The 20,648-nt window shown below is 43.1% G+C and overlaps 2 protein-coding genes across 2 annotated transcripts; both read right to left on the bottom strand.

Annotated features, from left to right (window-relative positions):
• Positions 1–406: 406 nt before the first annotated feature.
• chsy3 (chondroitin sulfate synthase 3) lies at positions 407–7,846 on the bottom strand. Its single transcript, XM_045216382.1, has 2 exons — positions 6,261–7,846; positions 407–956 (listed from the first exon to the last, which is right to left on the bottom strand). The coding sequence occupies exons 1-2, from the start codon at positions 6,868–6,870 to the stop codon at positions 553–555; spliced, it is 1,014 nt and encodes a 337-aa protein (XP_045072317.1). The 5' UTR covers positions 6,871–7,846; the 3' UTR covers positions 407–552.
• A 1,517-nt stretch (positions 7,847–9,363) lies between these two features.
• LOC121583101 (major intrinsically disordered NOTCH2-binding receptor 1-like) lies at positions 9,364–20,404 on the bottom strand. The gene is made up of 3 exons (XM_041899313.1): positions 20,258–20,404; positions 18,626–18,862; positions 9,364–9,570 (listed from the first exon to the last, which is right to left on the bottom strand). The coding sequence occupies exons 1-3, from the start codon at positions 20,402–20,404 to the stop codon at positions 9,364–9,366; spliced, it is 591 nt and encodes a 196-aa protein (XP_041755247.1).
• Between the last annotated feature and the right edge of the window lie 244 nt (positions 20,405–20,648).

The raw sequence follows: 20,648 nt of genomic DNA, 5'->3' as shown, positions 1-20,648 counted from the left end.
AGTGAGTGCATACATTATTATTATTGTATTTATTTTTTCATACTGGCCCCTTGTGGGAATCGAACCCACAACCCTGGCGTTGCATACACCATGCTCTACCAACTGAGCTACATCCCTGCCGGCCATTCCCTCCCCTACCCTGGACAAATTGTGCGCCGCCCCATGGGTCTCCCAGTCGCTGCCGGCTACGACAGAGCCTGGATTTGAACCAGGATCTCTAGTGGCACAGATAGCACTGCGATGCAGTGCCTTAGAACACTGCGCCACTCGGGAGTATACACACACACACACACACACACACACACACACACACACACACACACACACACACACACACACACACACACACACACACACACACACACACACACACACACACACACACACACACACACACACACACACACACACACACACAGACAGACACACACTTTTCTTACAAATGGTCTCCTTCAGAACGACTGCCATCCATGACTATGTAAGAGCTCATTCTATTTGAGGCTTTTGCCACAAAAACACAATAGCATAAAACACTAGGCCCCTAAAAACCAGTCAATTGAAAACTAAAGACAAAACCCCCCACGACGAGAGCGCACAATGCATCTCCGTGAAACACAACAGAGCACCAGGCCTCCCTCCCTTCACCACACAAAACATCAAATTGTTTCTTACCTCGTAAGACCAGACGCACTGGGTCCCCCCGAAGCGGCGGACGCAGCGGCCCACCTCCACATCCTCGTGGGTGGTGTACATCTCCCTGAGACAGGTCCCGATGTGGGGCACCATCCTTCTCAGCACCTCTCTGCTGAAGATCATGCCCGGGCCCCCCATGCAGAAGTTTTCCCCGGGCTCCAGGGCCAGCTTTCCCAGCTCCTCAGCTGTGCCCAGGCCCGTCTGACCCAGGTACAGGGGCTGGCTGCTGTTCAGAGAACGCAGGAATGACTCCAGCTTTTCGCCTGTGTAGATGGATGGATGGATGGATGGATAGATGGATGGGAGAGGCATTGTGTGAGAAACAGTGAGTATCAAATAAAAGATCTAGGCAGTAGGCAATAGGATGTAGGCAGGCTAATATAAAGCTAGTAGTAGGTAGCAGGCAGGCTAATATAAAGCTAGTAGTAGGTAGTAGGCAGGCTAATATAAAGCTAGTAGTAGGTAGCAGGCAGGCTAATATAAAGCTAGTAGTAGGTAGCAGGCAGGCTAATATAAAGCTAGTAGTAGCCAGTAGGCAGGCTAATATAAAGCTAGTACTAGGCAGTAGGCAGGCTAATATAAAGCTAGTAGTAGGTAGTAGGCAGGCTAATATAAAGCTAGTAGTAGGTAGCAGGCAGGCTAATATAAAGCTAGTAGTAGGTAGTAGGCAGGCTAATATAAAGCTAGTAGTAGGTAGCAGGCAGGCTAATATAAAGCTAGTAGTAGGTAGCAGGCAGGCTAATATAAAGCTAGTAGTAGCCAGTAGGCAGGCTAATATAAAGCTAGTACTAGGCAGTAGGCAGGCTAATATAAAGCTAGTAGTAGGTAGTAGGCAGGCTAATATAAAGCTAGTAGTAGCCAGTAGGCAGGCTAATATAAAGCTAGTAGTAGGTAGTAGGCAGGCTAATATAAAGCTAGTAGTAGCCAGTAGGCAGGCTAATATAAAGCTAGTAGTAGGTAGTAGGCAGGCTAATATAAAGCTAGTAGTAGCCAGTAGGCAGGCTAATATAAAGCTAGTAGTAGGTAGTAGGCAGGCTAATATAAAGCTAGTAGTAGGTAGTAGGCAGGCTAATATTAAGCTAGTAGTAGGTAGCAGGCAGGCTAATATAAAGATAGTAGTAGGTAGCAGGCAGGCTAATATATAAAGCTAGTAGTAGCCAGTAGGCAGGCTAATATAAAGCTAGTAGTAGCCAGTAGGCAGGCTAATATATAAAGCTAGTAATAGCCAGTAGGCAGGCTAATATAAAGCTAGTAGTAGCCAGTAGGCAGGCTAATATAAAGCTAGTAGTAGCCAGTAGGCAGGCTAATATATAAAGCTAGTAATAGCCAGTAGGCAGGCTAATATAAAGCTAGTAGTAGCCAGTAGGCAGGCTAATATAAAGCTAGTAGTAGCCAGTAGGCAGGCTAATATAAAGCTAGTAGTAGCCAGTAGGCAGGCTAATATATAAAGCTAGTAATAGCCAGTAGGCAGGCTAAAATAAAGCTAGTAGTAGCCAGTAGGCAGGTTAATATAAAGCTAGTAGTAGGTAGCAGGCAGGCTAATATAAAGCTTGTAGTAGGTAGCAGGCAGGCTAATATAAAGCTAGTAGTAGCCAGTAGGCAGGCTAATATAAAGGTAGTAGTAGCCAGTAGGCAGGCTAATATATAAAGCTAGTAATAGCCAGTAGGCAGGCTAAAATAAAGCTAGTAATAGGTAGCAGGCAGGCTAATATAAATCTAGTAGTAGCCAGTAGGCAGGTTAATATAAAGCTAGTAGTAGGTAGCAGGCAGGCTAATATAAAGCTTGTAGTAGGTAGCAGGCAGGCTAATATAAAGCTAGTAGTAGCCAGTAGGCAGGCTAATATAAAGCTAGTAGTAGGTACTAGGCAGGCTAATATAAAGCTAGTAGTAGCCAGTAGGCAGGCTAATATAAAGCTAGTAGTAGGGACTACGCAGGCTAAAATAAAGCTAGTAGTAGGTAGCAGGCAGGCTAATATAAAGCTAGTAGTAGGTAGTAGGCAGGCTAATATAAAGCTAGTAGTAGGTAGCAGGCAGGCTAATATAAAGATAGTGCAGGCTAATATTAAGCTAGTAGTAGGTAGTAGGCAGGCTAATATAAAGCTAGTAGTAGCCAGTAGGCAGGCTAATATAAAGCTAGTAGTAGGTAGCAGGCAGGCTAATATAAAGCTAGTAATAGCCAGTAAGCAGGCTAATATAAAGCTAGTAGTAGGTAGCAGGCAGGCTAATATAAAGCTAGTAGTAGGTAGTAGGCAGGCTAATATAAAGCTAGTAGTAGGTATCAGGCAGGCTAATATAAAGCTAGTAATAGCCAGTACGCAGGCTAATATAAAGCTAGTAGTAGGTAGCAGGCAGGCTAATATAAAGCTAGTAGTAGGTAGCAGGCAGGCTAATATAAAGCTAGTAGTAGGTAGCAGGCAGGCTAATATAAAGCTAGTAGTAGGTAGCAGGCAGGCTAATATAAAGCTAGTAGTAGGTAGCAGGCAGGCTAATATAAAGCTAGTAGTAGGTAGCAGGCAGGCTAATATAAAGCTAGTAGTAGGTAGCAGGCAGGCTAATATAAAGCTACTAGTAGGTAGCAGGCAGGCTAATATAAAGCTAGTAATAGGTAGCAGGCAGGCTAATATAAAGCTAGTAGTAGGTAGCAGTCAGGCTAATATAAAGCTAGTAGTAGGTAGCAGGCAGGCTAATATAAAGCTAGTAATAGGTAGCAGGCAGGCTAATATAAAGCTAGTAGTAGGTAGCAGGCAGGCTAATATAAAGCTAGTAGTAGGTAGCAGGCAGGCTAATATAAAGCTAGTAGTAGCCAGTAGGCAGGCTAATATAAAGCTAGTAGTAGGTAGCAGGCAGGCTAATATAAAGCTAGTAGTAGGTAGCAGGCAGGCTAATATAAAGCTAGTAGTAGGTAGCAGGCAGGCTAATATAAAGCTAGTAGTAGGTACTAGGCAGGCTAATATAAAGCTAGTAGTAGGTAGCAGGCAGGCTAATTTAAAGCTAGTAATAGGTAGCAGGCAGGCTAATATAAAGCTAGTAGTAGGCAACATACCAGGTCTGTAAAAGGTCATATCTGAGACAGTAAGTTCCTAGTTTCTCAATTCTCACAAAAATGTCCAAGTGATGTACTTTTCCCAGGAACATCTCTACTTCATTCTAACATTGTAGTTATACAGTCCATTTATTGTGTTTTCTCTATAGATTTAGGGAAGGCGGGGGTTGACTTTTGTTTGTTATGGTATAATGGTACATTTCTCCCTAACCCTTACCACCATCCATTAAGCTATTGCATAACCCATCTACAAATACACAACATTTACATTACATTTACGTCATTTAGCGGACGCTCTTATCCAGAGCGACTTACAGTTAGTGCATACATTATTATTTTCATACTGGCCCCCCGTGGGAAACGAACCCACAACCCTGGCGTTGCAAACGCCATGCTCTATCACAACATGACATGGCTTCATCTCTCTGCCCTTACTCTCAACCCACAGCATTCGTCCTCTTCATTACCTCAACACAAAACCCACTGGGCACAGACGTCATCTCAACATCTAGCATACTGTAATTTCGTTGAAACAACGTTGATTGAACCAGTGGGAAGCTGATATACACTATTGTAGTGGCATTTTTATTTTACCTTTATTTAACTAAGCAAGTCAGTTAAGAACAAATTCTTATATACAATGATGGCCTACACCGGCCAAACCCGGACGACGCTGGGCCAATTGTGCGCCGCCCTATGGGACTCCCAATCACGGCCGGTTGTGATACAGCCTGGAATCGAACTAAGGGGTCTGTAGTGATGCCTCAAGCACTGAGATGCAGTGACCTTAGACCGCTGCGCCTCTCGGGAGCCCATGAGCTCCCCCACCACCATTATCAAGGATGGCTCCCACTCAACATGGCCTCAATGAGCACGGTTACATGCACACAATAGCACACAATAATGTGATTATTGTGGATAGTCAGGTTAATATATGAGTTAGTTTAAAACGATTTCCCTAATAGTCCTGTGTACATGGACACATCTGAAATCAGGCTACTGAAAATCGGCAATCAAAATAAACGTGCTACCACAGTGACCATGTTATTTTTGCGAAGACTATTTGATTCTGAGTTCGGACATATAAAGTTTGTATGTGAAAACGATTTATAAGATGCATATTTTCAGTTTTTCCGAACATGCGCCACCCGGTGCTGGCACATGAGCAGATCAAACACACCACTGGAACGCCAATGAAACTGTTTACATGTCCTAATAGTTTGAAAGATTGTTCAGAAAACCAGCTGTTTTAATCAGCATATGTTTACTTCGATTATGACCTTACACCAATTAAGATAAGCAGAGTAAGGTACTTACACGACTGTTGCATAATCTGCCTTCTGCCATTAACAGTTAAATATCAAATTGTTAGTGTGCATGTACATTTACTCAATGATTCACGCCCATGATTATTGAGGTTTTGAGATTCACACAATCTAAAAGGTAATGACTGTGTGAATCTCAAAACGTCAATGATCATGGACATGAATCAATCATTATTTTCAGGTAATGATTGTGTGAATCTCAAAACCTTCAACGTATACATAGCTCTGATGATTATGTTGAAATCAGATTGATGTAACAACGGGTTAGTCAGCTTAAGTCAATCTATTTAAGTTTAGCCCTAATTTCAATCTTTACAATGCTGGTTGAAATTAGATAAAAACAGTATTGGTTGATTACTTTTTTCAAATCCAGTGTATTTTCCATGTTGATTCCATGTCACAATATGTTGACAAATTCGGATGATTTAACCAGTGTGAGCCCAGTGGGTGGTTGTTTGTCCCTAAAGTACATACTAATGCTGTTGGTTACATCCACAAACCAATAACTAATATGCCTACTGTATGAAATTGGTATGAAGTACAATGTTGTAGATATGTTGCCACAGAGGTTGGTGGTGGGGGTTATTGAACTGGCTTCCCACTGTGCAAAAATTGGTTGAATCAACGTAGTATCCACGTAATTTCAACCAAAACATTTATTGTGATGATGTTGAATCAACGTGGAAAATACATTGGATTTGAACAAAGTAATCGACTTAACTTTCGTATTTTTTTCACCCAACTTTTAACCTAAATCCAATGACAGGGTGACATTTTTTGTTGATTTCACATTGAATTCACGTTAGTTGACAACTCAAACTAGATGTTGAACTGCCGTCTGTGCCCAGTGGGTTGGCTTTCTGGGACCAAGACTCCAACAATGACGCTTCACAAGTGCAACATTGTACAGTAGCAATACCCAAAATGTGTGAATAAGGAGGTACGTGACGGAGTGGATAATCTTGCAAAAATGTATCTCAATGCCTGGAGGAAAGCTGTTCAAGTGCTCATGAAAAATGTTTGGAATAGTTGACATATGAATGTTTATTTCACCAGCTGTTGCTAACTTGCTACTGTCTAGTTGGAATAGGAGTCAAACAGATAACTGTCAAGGAACTTCAAAGACGACCAAGAATGTATGTAGCCTACCCTAGACATTTTAAAAGAGAAAGATAAACTATTTCATGAAGGGAATTCACCTCGAATGTAGACATCATCATCTGCCCTCATGAACCACTCGTATTTATCCAGGTAATGGTCGTGCATGTACTTCAACATCATAAATGACTTCTTCTGTGGCGGGTATGAATCATCTACACCTGTCAACGACACCACCGGGACAGGAATGGGCAGTGGGATTGTTTCAGAGCCCTCGCTGGAGAAGAACTCAACCTTCCCGGGGATGGAACTGGTCCACGTCCTGTGTGCAGCCACAGCGCGCGAATCAAGGTACTTTTTGGCTGTCATGACGCCGACATAGAGAAAATGATTAGGTTTGGAAATGGGTCCCCCGCCATCTCCACTACCGTTACCAGTCTTGTAAACGTTCTCTTCCTCCTCTTCACTGCCCTCTTGGCTGGACAGGTTATTCTCCGGGTCTTTACGTAACGCATTACTTGCGGTGCTTCCGATGATTTCGGGCACTTTACCGATGCCAGCAGCATTACTGTAGTATGAGCATATCGACGACTTCTTTCTTTTCCCACTGATTTCCACTACCCTGGGGACAATTAGCCAAGACGCCGCTGTAAACCCAAGAAAGACCCCTACAATTACGCCCATCCACGGTCTTCTAGACCTAACGGCCATGGTTGAATAGAAATGGAGAGTTTAAATATGGTATAAACAAAATATATCCTCCGAGAAGTGCTCACTGGATATAGCTGTTTTACACCGAGCAGTTTCCATAAATGGTTATCACTCATCTGCGAAGTGCATTAGATGAGTAGTGTTACCTGAATGTAAGAGTGTATCCCCACCTCCGTGGATAACATCCTTAAAATGTATCCAACGAGCCATTTATCCGCAGATAATCTATTAGTATCGGTAGACTGCCATGTCACAGTTCCGGGGAAACGTCCACTGAGTAGCTACAGTAGGTCGCTGGCAAAAGCTTCTTTATTTGTAATGTCCAGGGCGACGGAAGAAGTTGCTGTGCAGTCCGAATGAAATGCAACGTTGTAGACCACAACTCCTCATTACTTTCCAGTGGATAGGCTACATTGTTCCTCCATGCGCAAGAATTTCTCCCAAAAGTTAACTCCACTCATTTCAGGCAACTCGATTTGATTTGTTACCGCTGTCAAATATGAGCGTTCTCCTCAGTCTTGAAATGTCACGAATACAGTTTTGTTTGTGCACACTGTCGCTAGGTAGGTATATGCTACCTAAAGCTGGTTTATCCGCCCCTGACTCGCCATTTTGTTTACAGATTGACGTCAGGGTAAATAACTTTTCATATCCCCCGTCCCTCTTCTCTAATTTCTCTGCGTTTCAGGAACAGGCAATCAGTAGTAGCCTATGCATATTCATTGCTGAGAGAAGTAACGGGAGAGTGTCTTCCTTCTGGGCAGACAGACAGAGGGCGGAGCGAAACAGAGCTGTTCCTCTTCACTGTGTGATGTCCGAATGAGACCCGTAATGGAAAGTGAGGCAACATCAGTTGAACATTGTTGCATTCAGCCACACCACATAAACCCTACATCTCAAGCAAGTAGTCTAGCCTAGCCTATAGCCAAAACAGTAAATATAACCTACATTTCCATAATCACATATTTTCACAGCATTAGAATGTTCTGTATGGGATTTGAGCCCTTGAGGTCCACTGTGTTGTGTCGCCCTCTTGTGGTAGCGCACTATAGGTTTACAGCGTCAGGAGTTTGTCAAGCTGAAAGTGAGCAAAATGTAGCCTACTACTACTACAATACAGTATGACAATGTATGAAAATTGCAACAAAACAATACAATGAACAGTCTTTGTGTAAAAATGAATGCTGACTTTATTTAAAATAAAATAAAAAGAAGACATAAGTTCTGTTGTGAAATGATAGGTAACATTGAACACCAGATTGATGTGGCAGATATAACTGATAAGAACGGCACACTCAAAACAAAGGCTCGTCCCAAATGACACCCTATTCCCTACGTAGTGCACTACTTTTGACCAGGGCCCAATAGGGCTTTATATAGGAAATAGGGTGCCATTTGGAACGCCCCCCTATGTCTGACCTCCAGCTGCTGGTGTTTTATACAATATATTGATAATGGTGCTGGAGGATACGCTGCGCCTTGACAGATGACTAACTCTGAGCACCAGTCCTGTAATCAGAGAGTGAATCTCCATGCAGTCTTATACCCCTTTTATACAGAAATGTTGCCACACACCTGCAACAGTGATGTTCGGTGTCATTCAAGTACCTGTACTCAGACCTACTCACATTGCACCAACCTCATACGCTCTCTAACCTTCAGGGCCCATACTCACAAGGGTCTCAGTCAGAGTAGTCCTGATTATAGGGTCAGATGTCCCTTTTAGATTATAATGACTGAGATTATATGGACAGGAGGGACCTGATCCTAGATCAGAACTCTGACTCTGAGATGCTTGTGGCGCAGTGGTCTAAGGCACTGCATCGCACTGCTAGCTGTGCCACTAGAGATCCTGGTTCGAATCCAGGCTCTGTCGCAGCCGGCCGCGACCGGGAGACCCATGGGGCGGCGCACAATTGGCCCGGCGTCGTCCAGGGTAGGGGAGGGAATGGCCGGCAGGGATGTAGCTCAGTTGGTAGAGCATGGCGTTTGCAACGCCAGGGTTGTGGGTTCGATTCCCACGGGGGGCCGGTATGAAAAATAAATAAAAATAATAATAATAATTTAAAAAATAATGTATGCACTCACTAACTGTAAGTCGCTCTGGATAAGAGTGTCTGCTAAATGACTAAAATGTAAATGTAAATGCTTTGTGACTACGGGGCCCAGGACTGTGTGACCAACACCCGATTCAAATAAACAACTAATCATGATCCGTCAGTTAATCAGGTGTGGAAAAAGCTCAGTTTCCCCATTCTTACCTGGTCGTCTTATTTACAAGACAATAAGCACTTGTGAATCATGACAGCTCATATGTCTCCTCTCGTGTCTTTCACAAATGTGAGGGTGTGAACAATGTACCACAATAGTCCAAATAAGCAACGCGTTTCAAAACACATACAGCCCCACTGTACAGGTTATAGTGAATGATGAGACATCCTAAACCCTTTTTTGAAAGAATTTGACCCACCTTGGCATGATTCTACAAATCAGTCACGGCTCCTTTAGATTTTTGGTGACTACAATTGGCACTGTGATGATGACAATGATTACGCACACTGACAGAATGACGCAGGTCAGTATTTTGCAAAGTCTGTTCCTTTTCATCTCGGCTTCTTTCTTCTTTAACAAGGAGTCATAACCAGGTGTGTAGAGATCCTCCAACCAGAAATCTAGATCCTGTGGCCCTTTTTCTTCTTCCTGAAACAAAAGGGAGACTTTGAAAGTGTAACAACAACATCGCGAGGTTATGACACATTTTCAATGACAATGGATATAGCTACTTATAGCTTCATGACATGTTAGTTGTCATGAGCTGAGGTCAGCTGTTATAGGCGGTTATAATGGTGTATGTCATATTAGATGTAATGATTATGACTGTTGCATGTAAGCATATCCACTTCAAGGAAAGTGTTAGCAAAAGAGACGTCTTGTAACAAGCTATGAAGTAAAATACATGCATTTCAATGTAAATTCTAAATAAAAAAGTACTTTATACATTATACATTTATACATGAGTAATAATCAGTAGATTTCATTGTAATAATAGTAAAACAATAGCCTACATCATAAATAAAACAGTACATCAAACTAGACATTGTGCATTATACATACACTACCAGTCAAAAGTTTAGACACATCTACTCATTCAAGGGGTTTTCTTTATTTTTACTATTTTCTACATTGTAGAATAATAGTGAAGACATAAAAACTTTGAAATAACACATATGGAATCATGTAGTAACCAAAAAAGTGTTAAACAAATCAAAATATTTTTATATTTGAGATTCTTCAAAGTAGCCACCCTTTGCCTTGATGACAGTTTTGCACACTCTTGGCATTCTCTCAACCAGCTTCATGAGGTAGTCACCTGGAATGCATTTCAATTAACAGGTGTGTCTTCTTAAAAGTTAATTTGTGGAATTTCTTTCCTTCTTAATGTGTTTGAGCCAATCAGTTGTGTTGTGACAAGGTATGGGGGTATACAGAAGATAGCCCTATTTGGTAAAAGACCAATACGGAACATTTCAAGAACTTTGAAAGTTTCTTCAAGTGCAGTCGCAAAAACCATCAAGCGCTATGATAAAACTGGCTCTCATGAGGAACACCACAGGAATGGAAGACCCAGAGTTTTCTCTGCTGCAGAGGATAAGTTCATTAGAGTTACCAGCCTCAGAAATTGCAGCCCAAATAAATGCTTCACAGAGTTCAAGTCACAGACACATCTCAACATCAACTGTTCAGAGGGGACTGTGTGAATCAGGCCTTCATGGTCGAATTGCTGCAAAGAAACTACTACTAAAGGACACCAATAATAAGAAGAGACCTGCTTGGGCCAAGAAACACAAGCAATGGACATTAGACTGGTGGAAATTTGTCCTTTGGTCTGGAGTCCAAATTTGAGATTTTTGGTTCCAACCGCCGTGTCTTTGTGAGACGCGGTGTGGGTGAACGGATGATCTCCGCATGTGTAGTTCTCACCGTAAAGCATGGAGGAGGAGGTGTTATGGTGTGGGGGTGCTTTTTCTGGTGACACTGTCTGTGATTTATTTAGAATTCAAGGCACACTTAACCAGCATGGCTACCACAGCATTCTGCAGTGATAAGCCATTCCATCTGGTTTGGGCTTAGTGGGACTATCATTTGTTTTTCAACAGGACAATGACCCAACACACCTCCAGGCTGTGTAAGGGCTATTTGACCAAGAAGGAGAGTGATGCATCAGATTGCCTTATCCTTCACAATCCCCCGACCTCAACCCAATTGAGATGGTTTGGGTTGAATCGGATGGCAGAGTGAAGGAAAAGCAGCCAACAAGTGCTCAGCATATGTGCGAACTCCTTCAAGACTGTTGGAAAAGCATTCCAGGTGAAGCTGGTTGAGAGAATGCCAAGAGTGTGCAAAACTGCCATCAAGGCAAAGGGTGGCTATTTGAAGAATCTGAAATATAAAATATATTTTGATTTGTTTAACACCTTTTTGGTTACTACATGATTCCATATGTGTTATTTCATAGTTTTGATGTCTTCACTGTTATTCTACAATGTAGAAAATAGTAAAAAAATTAAGACAAACCCTTGAATGAGTAGGTGTGTCCAAACTTTTGACTGGTACTGTACGTACATTGCCCAATTACTACAAATGTACAGTATAAAATGTACAATAATATTGTACATTTTACAAATTTACAGTATAAAATGTACAATCATATTGTAAATGTTATACTGTACATTTGTAGTAATGGAGAAATGTACAGTATGTATAATGCACTAGTTTGATGTACTGTTTTATTTATAATGTAGGCTATTATTTAATACAATGTATTGTTTTATTCCTGTTTGGACCCCAGGAAGAGTAGCTGCTGCCTTGTCAGCAGCTAATGGGGATCCTAATAAATACTAGACACTAAATCAACCACTTTGAATACTGTAGTTGCAGCAACTTTGCCCATGGAAGGTGACTACATCTTTATCAACGCATCAGCACATACCGGATTTCTGATTTTATTATGGATATGGGAAAGAGAGTCTGTCAACTCAGCATTCATTCACACCCACTTTAAAGTCCCTGATCCCCCTGGTCCCCAGCCTTCTCAAAAATAGACTTTAGAAAACTATTGGCTGTATCCCAAATGGCATGTTATTACCTACATAGTGCACTACTTTTGACCAGGGCTCTATATAGGGAATAGAGTGCCATTTGGGGCATTAGCTTTTCATACCTGTCATTATTCTATAATCCGTTCCGCAACTAATCAAAAACTGCTACTCGAGTCGAGACAGTCCTTTAGAGTCGAGAAAGTTCCTTATAGTTGAGACAGTCCGTTAGAGTTGAGACAGTCCGTTAGAGTTGAGACAGTCCATTAGAGTTGAGACAGTCCGTTAGAGACAGTCCGTTAGAGTTGAGACAGTCCCTTAGAGTTGAGACAGTCCGTTAGAGACAGTCCGTTAGAGTTGAGACAGTCCCTTAGAGTTGAGACAGTCCGTTAGAGACAGTCCGTTAGAGTTGAGACAGTCCCTTAGAGTTGAGACAGTCCATTAGAGTTGAGACAGTCCGTTAGAGTTGAGACAGTCCGTTAGAGTTGAGACAGTCCGTTAGAGTTGAGACAGTCCGTTAGAGTTGAGACAGTCCGTTAGAGTTGAGACAGTTCGTTAGAGTTGAGACAGTCCCTTAGAGTTGAGACAGTCCGTTAGAATTGAGACAGTCCATTAGAGACAGTCCGTTAGAGACAGTCCGTTAGAGTTGAGACAGTCCATTAGAGTTGAGACAGTCCGTTAGAGTTGAGACAGTCCGTTAGAGTTGAGACAGTCCGTTAGAGTTGAGACAGTCCCTTAGAGTTGAGACAGTTCGTTAGAGTTGAGACAGTCCATTAGAGACAGTCCCTTAGAGTTGAGACAGTCCCTTAGAGTTGAGACAGTCCCTTAGAGTTGAGACAGTCCCTTAGAGTTGAGACAGTCCCTTAGAGTTGAGACAGTCCCTTAGAGTTGAGACAGTCCGTTAGAGAGAGTCCGTTAGAGTTGAGACAGTCCCTTAGAGTTGAGACAGTCCGTTAGAGTTGAGACAGTCCATTAGAGACAGTCTGTTAGAGTTGAGACAGTCCCTTAGAGTTGAGACAGTCCGTTAGAGACAGTCCGTTAGAGTTGAGACAGTCCGTTAGAGTTGAGACAGTCTGTTAGAGTTGAGACAGTCCGTTAGAGTTGAGACAGTCCCTTAGAGTTGAGACAGTCCGTTAGAGACAGTCCGTTAGAGTTGAGACAGTCCCTTAGAGTTGAGACAGTCCGTTAGAGACAGTCCGTTAGAGTTGAGACAGTCCCTTAGAGTTGAGACAGTCCGTTAGAGACAGTCCGTTAGAGTTGAGACAGTCCCTTAGAGTTGAGACAGTCCATTAGAGTTGAGACAGTCCGTTAGAGTTGAGACAGTCCCTTAGAGTTGAGACAGTCCGTTAGAGACAGTCCGTTAGAGTTGAGACAGTCCCTTAGAGTTGAGACAGTCCATTAGAGTTGAGACAGTCCGTTAGAGTTGAGACAGTCCGTTAGAGTTGAGACAGTCCGTTAGAGTTGAGACAGTCCGTTAGAGACAGTCCGTTAGAGTTGAGACAGTCCGTTAGAGTTGAGACAGTCCCTTAGAGTTGAGACAGTCCGTTAGAATTGAGACAGTCCATTAGAGACAGTCCGTTAGAGACAGTCCGTTAGAGTTGAGACAGTCCATTAGAGTTGAGACAGTCCGTTAGAGTTGAGACAGTCCGTTAGAGTTGAGACAGTCCGTTAGAGTTGAGACAGTCCCTTAGAGTTGAGACAGTTCGTTAGAGTTGAGACAGTCCATTAGAGACAGTCCCTTAGAGTTGAGACAGTCCCTTAGAGTTGAGACAGTCCCTTAGAGTTGAGACAGTCCCTTAGAGTTGAGACAGTCCCTTAGAGTTGAGACAGTCCCTTAGAGTTGAGACAGTCCCTTAGAGTTGAGACAGTCCGTTAGAGAGAGTCCGTTAGAGTTGAGACAGTCCCTTAGAGTTGAGACAGTCCGTTAGAGTTGAGACAGTCCATTAGAGACAGTCTGTTAGAGTTGAGACAGTCCCTTAGAGTTGAGACAGTCCGTTAGAGACAGTCCGTTAGAGTTGAGACAGTCCGTTAGAGTTGAGACAGTCTGTTAGAGTTGAGACAGTCCGTTAGAGTTGAGACAGTCCCTTAGAGTTGAGACAGTCCGTTAGAGTTGAGACAGTCCCTTAGAGTTGAGACAGTCCGTTAGAGTTGAGACAGTCCGTTAGAGTTGAGACAGTCCGTTAGAGTTGAGACAGTCCGTTAGAGTTGAGACAGTCCCTTAGAGTTGAGACAGTCCGTTAGAGTTGAGACAGTCCGTTAGAGTTGAGACAGTCCGTTAGAGACAGTCCGTTAGAGTTGAGACAGTCCGTTAGAGTTGAGACAGTCCGTTAGAGACAGTCCGTTAGAGTTGAGACAGTCCTTTAGAGTTGATACAGTCCCTTAGAGTTGAGACAGTCCATTAGAGTTGAGACAGTCCGTTAGAGACAGTCCGTTAGAGTTGAGACAGTCCCTTAGAGTTGAGACAGTCCGTTAGAGACAGTCCGTTAGAGTTGAGACAGTCCGTTAGAGTTGAGACAGTCCCTTAGAGTTGAGACAGTCCGTTAGAGTTGAGACAGTCCATTAGAGTTGAGACAGTCCGTTAGAGACAGTCCGTTAGAGTTGAGACAGTCCCTTAGAGTTGAGACAGTCCGTTAGAGACAGTCCGTTAGAGTTGAGACAGTCCGTTAGAGACAGTCCGTTAGAGTTGAGACAGTCCCTTAGAGTTGAGACAGTCCGATAGAGACAGTCCGTTAGAGTTGAGACAGTCCCTTAGAGTTGAGACAGTCCATTAGAGTTGAGACAGTCCGTTAGAGTTGAGACAGTCCGTTAGAGTTGAGACAGTCCGTTAGAGTTGAGACAGTCCGTTAGAGTTTAGACAGTTCATTAGAGTTGAGACAGTCCCTTAGAGTTGAGACAGTCCGTTAGAATTGAGACAGTCCATTAGAGACAGTCCGTTAGAGACAGTCCGTTAGAGTTGAGACAGTCCATTAGAGTTGAGACAGTCCGTTAGAGTTGAGACAGTCCGTTAGAGTTGAGACAGTCCCTTAGAGTTTAGACAGTTCGTTAGAGTTGAGACAGTCCATTAGAGACAGTCCCTTAGAGTTGAGACAGTCCCTTAGAGTTGAGACAGTCCCTTAGAGTTGAGACAGTCCCTTAGAGTTGAGACAGTCCATTAGAGAGAGTCCGTTAGAGTTGAGACAGTCCCTTAGAGTTGAGACAGTCCCTTAGAGTTGAGACAGTCCGTTAGAGTTGAGACAGTCCATTAGAGACAGTCTGTTAGAGTTGAGACAGTCCCTTAGAGTTGAGACAGTCCGTTAGAGACAGTCCGTTAGAGTTGAGACAGTCCGTTAGAGTTGAGACAGTCCGTTAGAGTTGAGACAGTCCGTTAGAGTTGAGACAGTCCGTTAGAGTTGAGACAGTCCCTTAGAGTTGAGACAGTCCCTTAGAGTTGAGACAGTCCCTTAGAGTTGAGACAGTCCCTTAGAGTTGAGACAGTCCGTTAGAGTTGAGACAGTCCGTTAGAGTTGAGACAGTCCGTTAGAGACAGTCCGTTAGAGTTGAGACAGTCCGTTAGAGACAGTCCGTTAGAGTTGAGACAGTCCCTTAGAGTTGAGACAGTCCCTTAGAGTTGAGACAGTCCGTTAGAGTTGAGACAGTCCCTTAGAGTTGAGACAGTCCCTTAGAGTTGAGACAGTCCATTAGAGTTGAGACAGTCCCTTAGAGTTGAGACAGTCCCTTAGAGTTGAGACAGTCCGTTAGAGTTGAGACAGTCCATTAGAGTTGAGACAGTCCGTTAGAGTTGAGACAGTCCGTTAGAGTTGAGACAGTCCGTTAGAGTTGAGACAGTCCCTTAGAGTTGAGACAGTCCATTAGAGTTGAGACAGTCCCTTAGAGTTGAGACAGTCCATTAGAGTTGAGACAGTCCGTTAGAGTTGAGACAGTCCGTTAGAGTTGAGACAGTCCGTTAGAGTTGAGACAGTCCGTTAGAGTTGAGACAGTCCCTTAGAGTTGAGACAGTCCGTTAGAGTTGAGACAGTCCGTTAGAGTTGAGACAGTCCCTTAGAGTTGAGACAGTCCGTTAGAGTTGAGACAGTCCGTTAGAGTTGAGACAGTCCGTTAGAGTTGAGACAGTCCGTTAGAGTTGAGACAGTCCATGGAGGCTTTTGAAAATGACATTTTCCTCAACTATTCTCCTCAGCCAATGTGTTCGGTTCCCATCCGTCAATGGAGATGTGCTATAACAGCAACTTTCACACAAAATCTGGGGACGAGCCTGACTTATTGCGCTGTGATTCAGTAATAAAGAGAATATATAAGAGCGTCTGCTAAATGACGTAAATGTAAATATAATATCCCTCACTGCTCTGTGATTCAGTAAGACAACATATCCCTCACTGCTCTGTGATTCATTAAGACAAAATATCCCTCACTGCTCTGTGATTCATTAAGACAACATATACGACATGTGGTCCTCTGTAGCTCAGCTGGTAGAGCACGGCGCTTGTAACGCCAAGGTAGTGGGTTCTATCCCCGGGACCACCCATACACAAAAAAAAATGTATGCACGCATGACTGTAAGTCGCTTTGGATAAAAGCGTCTGCTAAATGGCATATTATTTATTATTATTATATCCCTCACTGCGCTGTGATTCAGTAATAAAGAGAACATATCCCTCACTGCTCTGTGATTCAGTAATAAAGAGAACATATCCCTCACTGCTCTGTGATTCAGTAAGACAACATATCCCTCACTGCTCTGTGATTCAGTAATAAAGATAATATATCCCTCACTGCTCTGTGATTCAGTAAGACAACATATCCCTCACTGCGCTGTGATTCAGTAATAAAGAGAACATATCCCTCACTGCTCTGTGATTCAGTAATAAAGATAATATATCCCTCACTGCTCTGTGATTCAGTAAGACAACATATCCCTCACTGCGCTGTGATTCAGTAATAAAGATAATATATCCCTCACTGCTCTGTGATTCAGTAAGACAACATATCCCTCACTGCGCTGTGATTCAGTAATAAAGAGAACCCATCCCTCACTGTGCTGTGATTCAGTAATAAAGAGAACAGATCCCTCACTGCTCTGTGATTCAGTAAGACAACAAATCCCTCACGGCTCTGTGATTCAGTAATAAAGAGAACCCATCCCTCACTGCTCTGTGATTCAGTAATAAAGAGAACATATCCCTCACTGCTCTGTGATTCAGTAATAAAGAGAACCCATCCCTCACTGCTCTGTGATTCAGTAATAAAGAGAACATATCCCTCACTGCTCTGTGATTCAGTAATAAAGAGAACATATCCCTCACTGCTCTGTGATTCAGTAATAAAGAGAACATATCCCTCACTGCTCTGTGATTCAGTAATAAAGAGAACAGATCCCTCACTGCTCTGTGATTCAGTAAGACAACACATCCCTCACGGCTCTGTGATTCAGTAATAAAGAGAACCCATCCCTCACTGCTCTGTGATTCAGTAATAAAGAGAACATATCCCTCACTGCTCTGTGATTCAGTAATAAAGAGAACATATCCCTCACTGCTCTGTGATTCAGTAATAAAGAGAACATATCCCTCACTGCTCTGTGATTCAGTAATAAAGAGAACATATCCCTCACTGCTCTGTGATTCAGTAATAAAAAGGACAGCTTTGTATTATTTTTCACAGGGAAATAATGGGATGCTGTTACTCTTGTCATCTTCATTGCAGAGCTGACTCCCTGCTGGCGATGTTGGCGGTTCCCATTGAGAGTTTTTAATTTGATTTCGGCTAGCCTGTGCACCATTGGTTTGGGTGACAGTCACAGTCCCTGACATGTCCCACAGTGCCTTGGTTGGGGACTTTGAGGCTGGTATATCAGCTGTCGCTTGGCTGATTGGTTTGGTCAGGTGAAACATCAGCTGCCTGATGGAGTTACGATGGTGGTTCCGGTGGGAGTTTACTCAAGGACACGTACCGCAGCTAATCAGCTACCGCCGAGAGCAAACATCAAAGGGACAACTATTGGTGCTGTGAAGTTTGCCAGGCACTAGTAGTGTGGAGGTTTATAAATGATGTAGCGTTTAATACTGCCTGGACTTGATCCCATGCTGTCACCACCAGCTCTATATATTCTAAGGTCAACCGCCATGTAGCCTACCTTTGTCAGCCTCTATGGTTCAGGAGACAGTTACTTCAGGTCTAAGGGAAGGAGACATCACTGCCAAATTTGCGATAGCTTACCTTATTTTACGAAGTCTGTATATGCAAAACATGCTCTATTTTCTGTAACTGATCTACTATTGCTGATGTTATTGCAAATCTAAACCCTGTCTGTCTGTCTGTCTGCCTGCCTGCCTGTCTGTCTGTCTGTCTGTCTGTCTGTCTGTCTGTCTGTCTGTCTGTCTGTCTGTCTACCTGTCTGCCTTTCTGTCTGTCTGTCTGCCTGTCTGTCTGTCTGTCTGTCTGTCTGCCTGCCTTCCTGCCTGCCTGTCTGTCTGTCTGCCTTACTGTCTGTCTGTCTGTCTGTCTGTCTGTCTGTCTGTCTGTCTACCTGTCTGCCTGTCTGCCTGTCTGTCTGCCTTTCTGTCTGTCTGTCTGCCTGCCTGCCTGTCTGTCTGTCTGCCTGCCTGTCTGTCTGTCTGTCTGTCTGCCTGTCTACCTTCCTGCCTTTAAAGTCTTCAATGTACCTTTAGATAGCCAGCCAGGTTGGAGTGGATTGAGTGTCTATCAAACTCCTGGATGGTCCAGGAGGGTTTGGACTTCTGGCTCTCCCCCATGTCTATAGTCCTTATGTCTGTGTACAGAGGGTTCCTCTTGATCTTGGAATTCAAGGTGTACTTCTCCAGGTATCTGTCCACAAACACCACGGGGCTGCCCTCCGGGGACGGGGAAGGCCTACTGTCACTCACAGTCCTATGTTCCCTCTGGGGAGGAAAGGGATGGAGACAGGAAAAAAGTAGAAAGAGGGAATTGTCTTTATAGATTCTTTTGACTGTGGTAACAGTGTTTCCCCTGTCCATTTTGGGATGTTGCTAGGGGAAACTAGGGGATAGACTCACTTTTGTTATTACTTTCTTCCAACCAGCTGTGTATAATGCTTTTCTATCACACCAAATAAGGTCTGACTTGGCCAGCCTAGTGGATGGTTTATGCTTTTTCAGTTAGAACATATCATGGCTCCTTATGACAGTATTCTTTAGTGAAGGCTATTCATTTATTCATTATTCATTTATTCATAATGCATCCGAAATGCATATACACAGGTAGTTCAAACTTCTGCCATGAAGGTCTGAATAAAGCATATAGCCAGTCCCAATATTCCTGCATCTCTGTGTGTTCACTGCAACAAAAAAAACAGGGACCTGAATGATCCATCTTCTTCCCTTGTTTGGAGCAGCAATGAAATGATGGAGCACTTGAGCTATTTCATGATGAAACATATCACAGGCTTTCATTCATCAATTAATTGTGTAAAATGCAGAAAAGGAGATATGGACAGTGAGAAACTGTGACCTTTAACCCAGTCTGATAAACTCGCTTGTTATTCTCATTGAACTCCAGTGGAATGACTCATTCCTGTTGACTCATGATTTTACTGCAACCAGAAGCTGTGGTAAATTATGGAGCCATATTGACTTAAAAACACAAAGATGAGAGCTGGATATACATTTGAAAAATAACGAATCCAGACTGAATCAATCAATTCACAGTTGTCTGCAACTCAAAAAGAATGTCAGTTTATTAGGTGTAAACCATTTGTGATCTTTGGCAAGCATGGTGATGGAACACTGATGCAAGGACTTTTTACTCTGATCATTAATTACTATTAATTGGAAAGTCAATAGCTGTCGTTGCGTGCGTCAAGAAGGTAACGTCGTTCTCTTATTTTAGTATATCTTCGTTTTACACACAAATAAAATAGGCCTACCTTTCATGTGTATTTTACAAGAACACTGTTACTTACAGCAAAGAGTTATCAATAAAATAGTCCTTTATTGAAATGAAGGCAAGACAAACAGCATTTAAATGACTCTTCAATTCAATTAGCCTAGTTAAACAGATTTTAAGCACCTTTTAGAGTTTGAAATGAAGTGTTGACCTAAATTGTTTGGATTACCTGAAGTGCAAGAAAGTGAAATAAAGTGCTGTCCTTATAGTTAGACTTATATTTGAGGCAGAGGTATTCACACCTTTAAATACATACTGAATCTACATGACCAAGCCACTAAGCAGACAAACCTTCCATCAGATATCATGTGAGTACCTGCCTTTAACAGTGAAAGTCTACCAGACATGAAGGACAGAGACAGATAGCCTACCTGTTGATAGACTTGGTTACTCCACTGCCTCTGCCCCGACAGCACAGCCCCGACCTGGAACATCCCGTGGGTGGCCGGCAGCATCCCCGCGTCCAGCTGAAAGAACTTTTCCGGGTGGTTGTTGTTGGGCAGTACCGAGATGTCCATTGTACGTCCTCTTTAGCCGGATCTCTACAGGAGCTGAGATGCGTTCAACCAGGAATACGTTCACACACTGTTTGCCTTTGTTGAACGCAACTCTGGTCCGTACACACGAGGCTACACACGGTGCCTCCACCGGATCAGTAATTATTGATGAGCCACTATTTATGAGCTGGTGTCTTTTGCAGGTGTGTGTAACCCAACCTGACCTCTTGTGATGGGAACTAACCAACAGTGTCAGGCAGCAGGG

Source organism: Coregonus clupeaformis, unplaced genomic scaffold (assembly GCF_020615455.1).
Source record: "Coregonus clupeaformis isolate EN_2021a unplaced genomic scaffold, ASM2061545v1 scaf0699, whole genome shotgun sequence".
NCBI classification, from domain to species: domain Eukaryota; kingdom Metazoa; phylum Chordata; class Actinopteri; order Salmoniformes; family Salmonidae; genus Coregonus; species Coregonus clupeaformis.
Note: the sequence above shows the minus strand (reverse complement) of the source record. Positions and strands in the feature narration are given on the sequence as shown.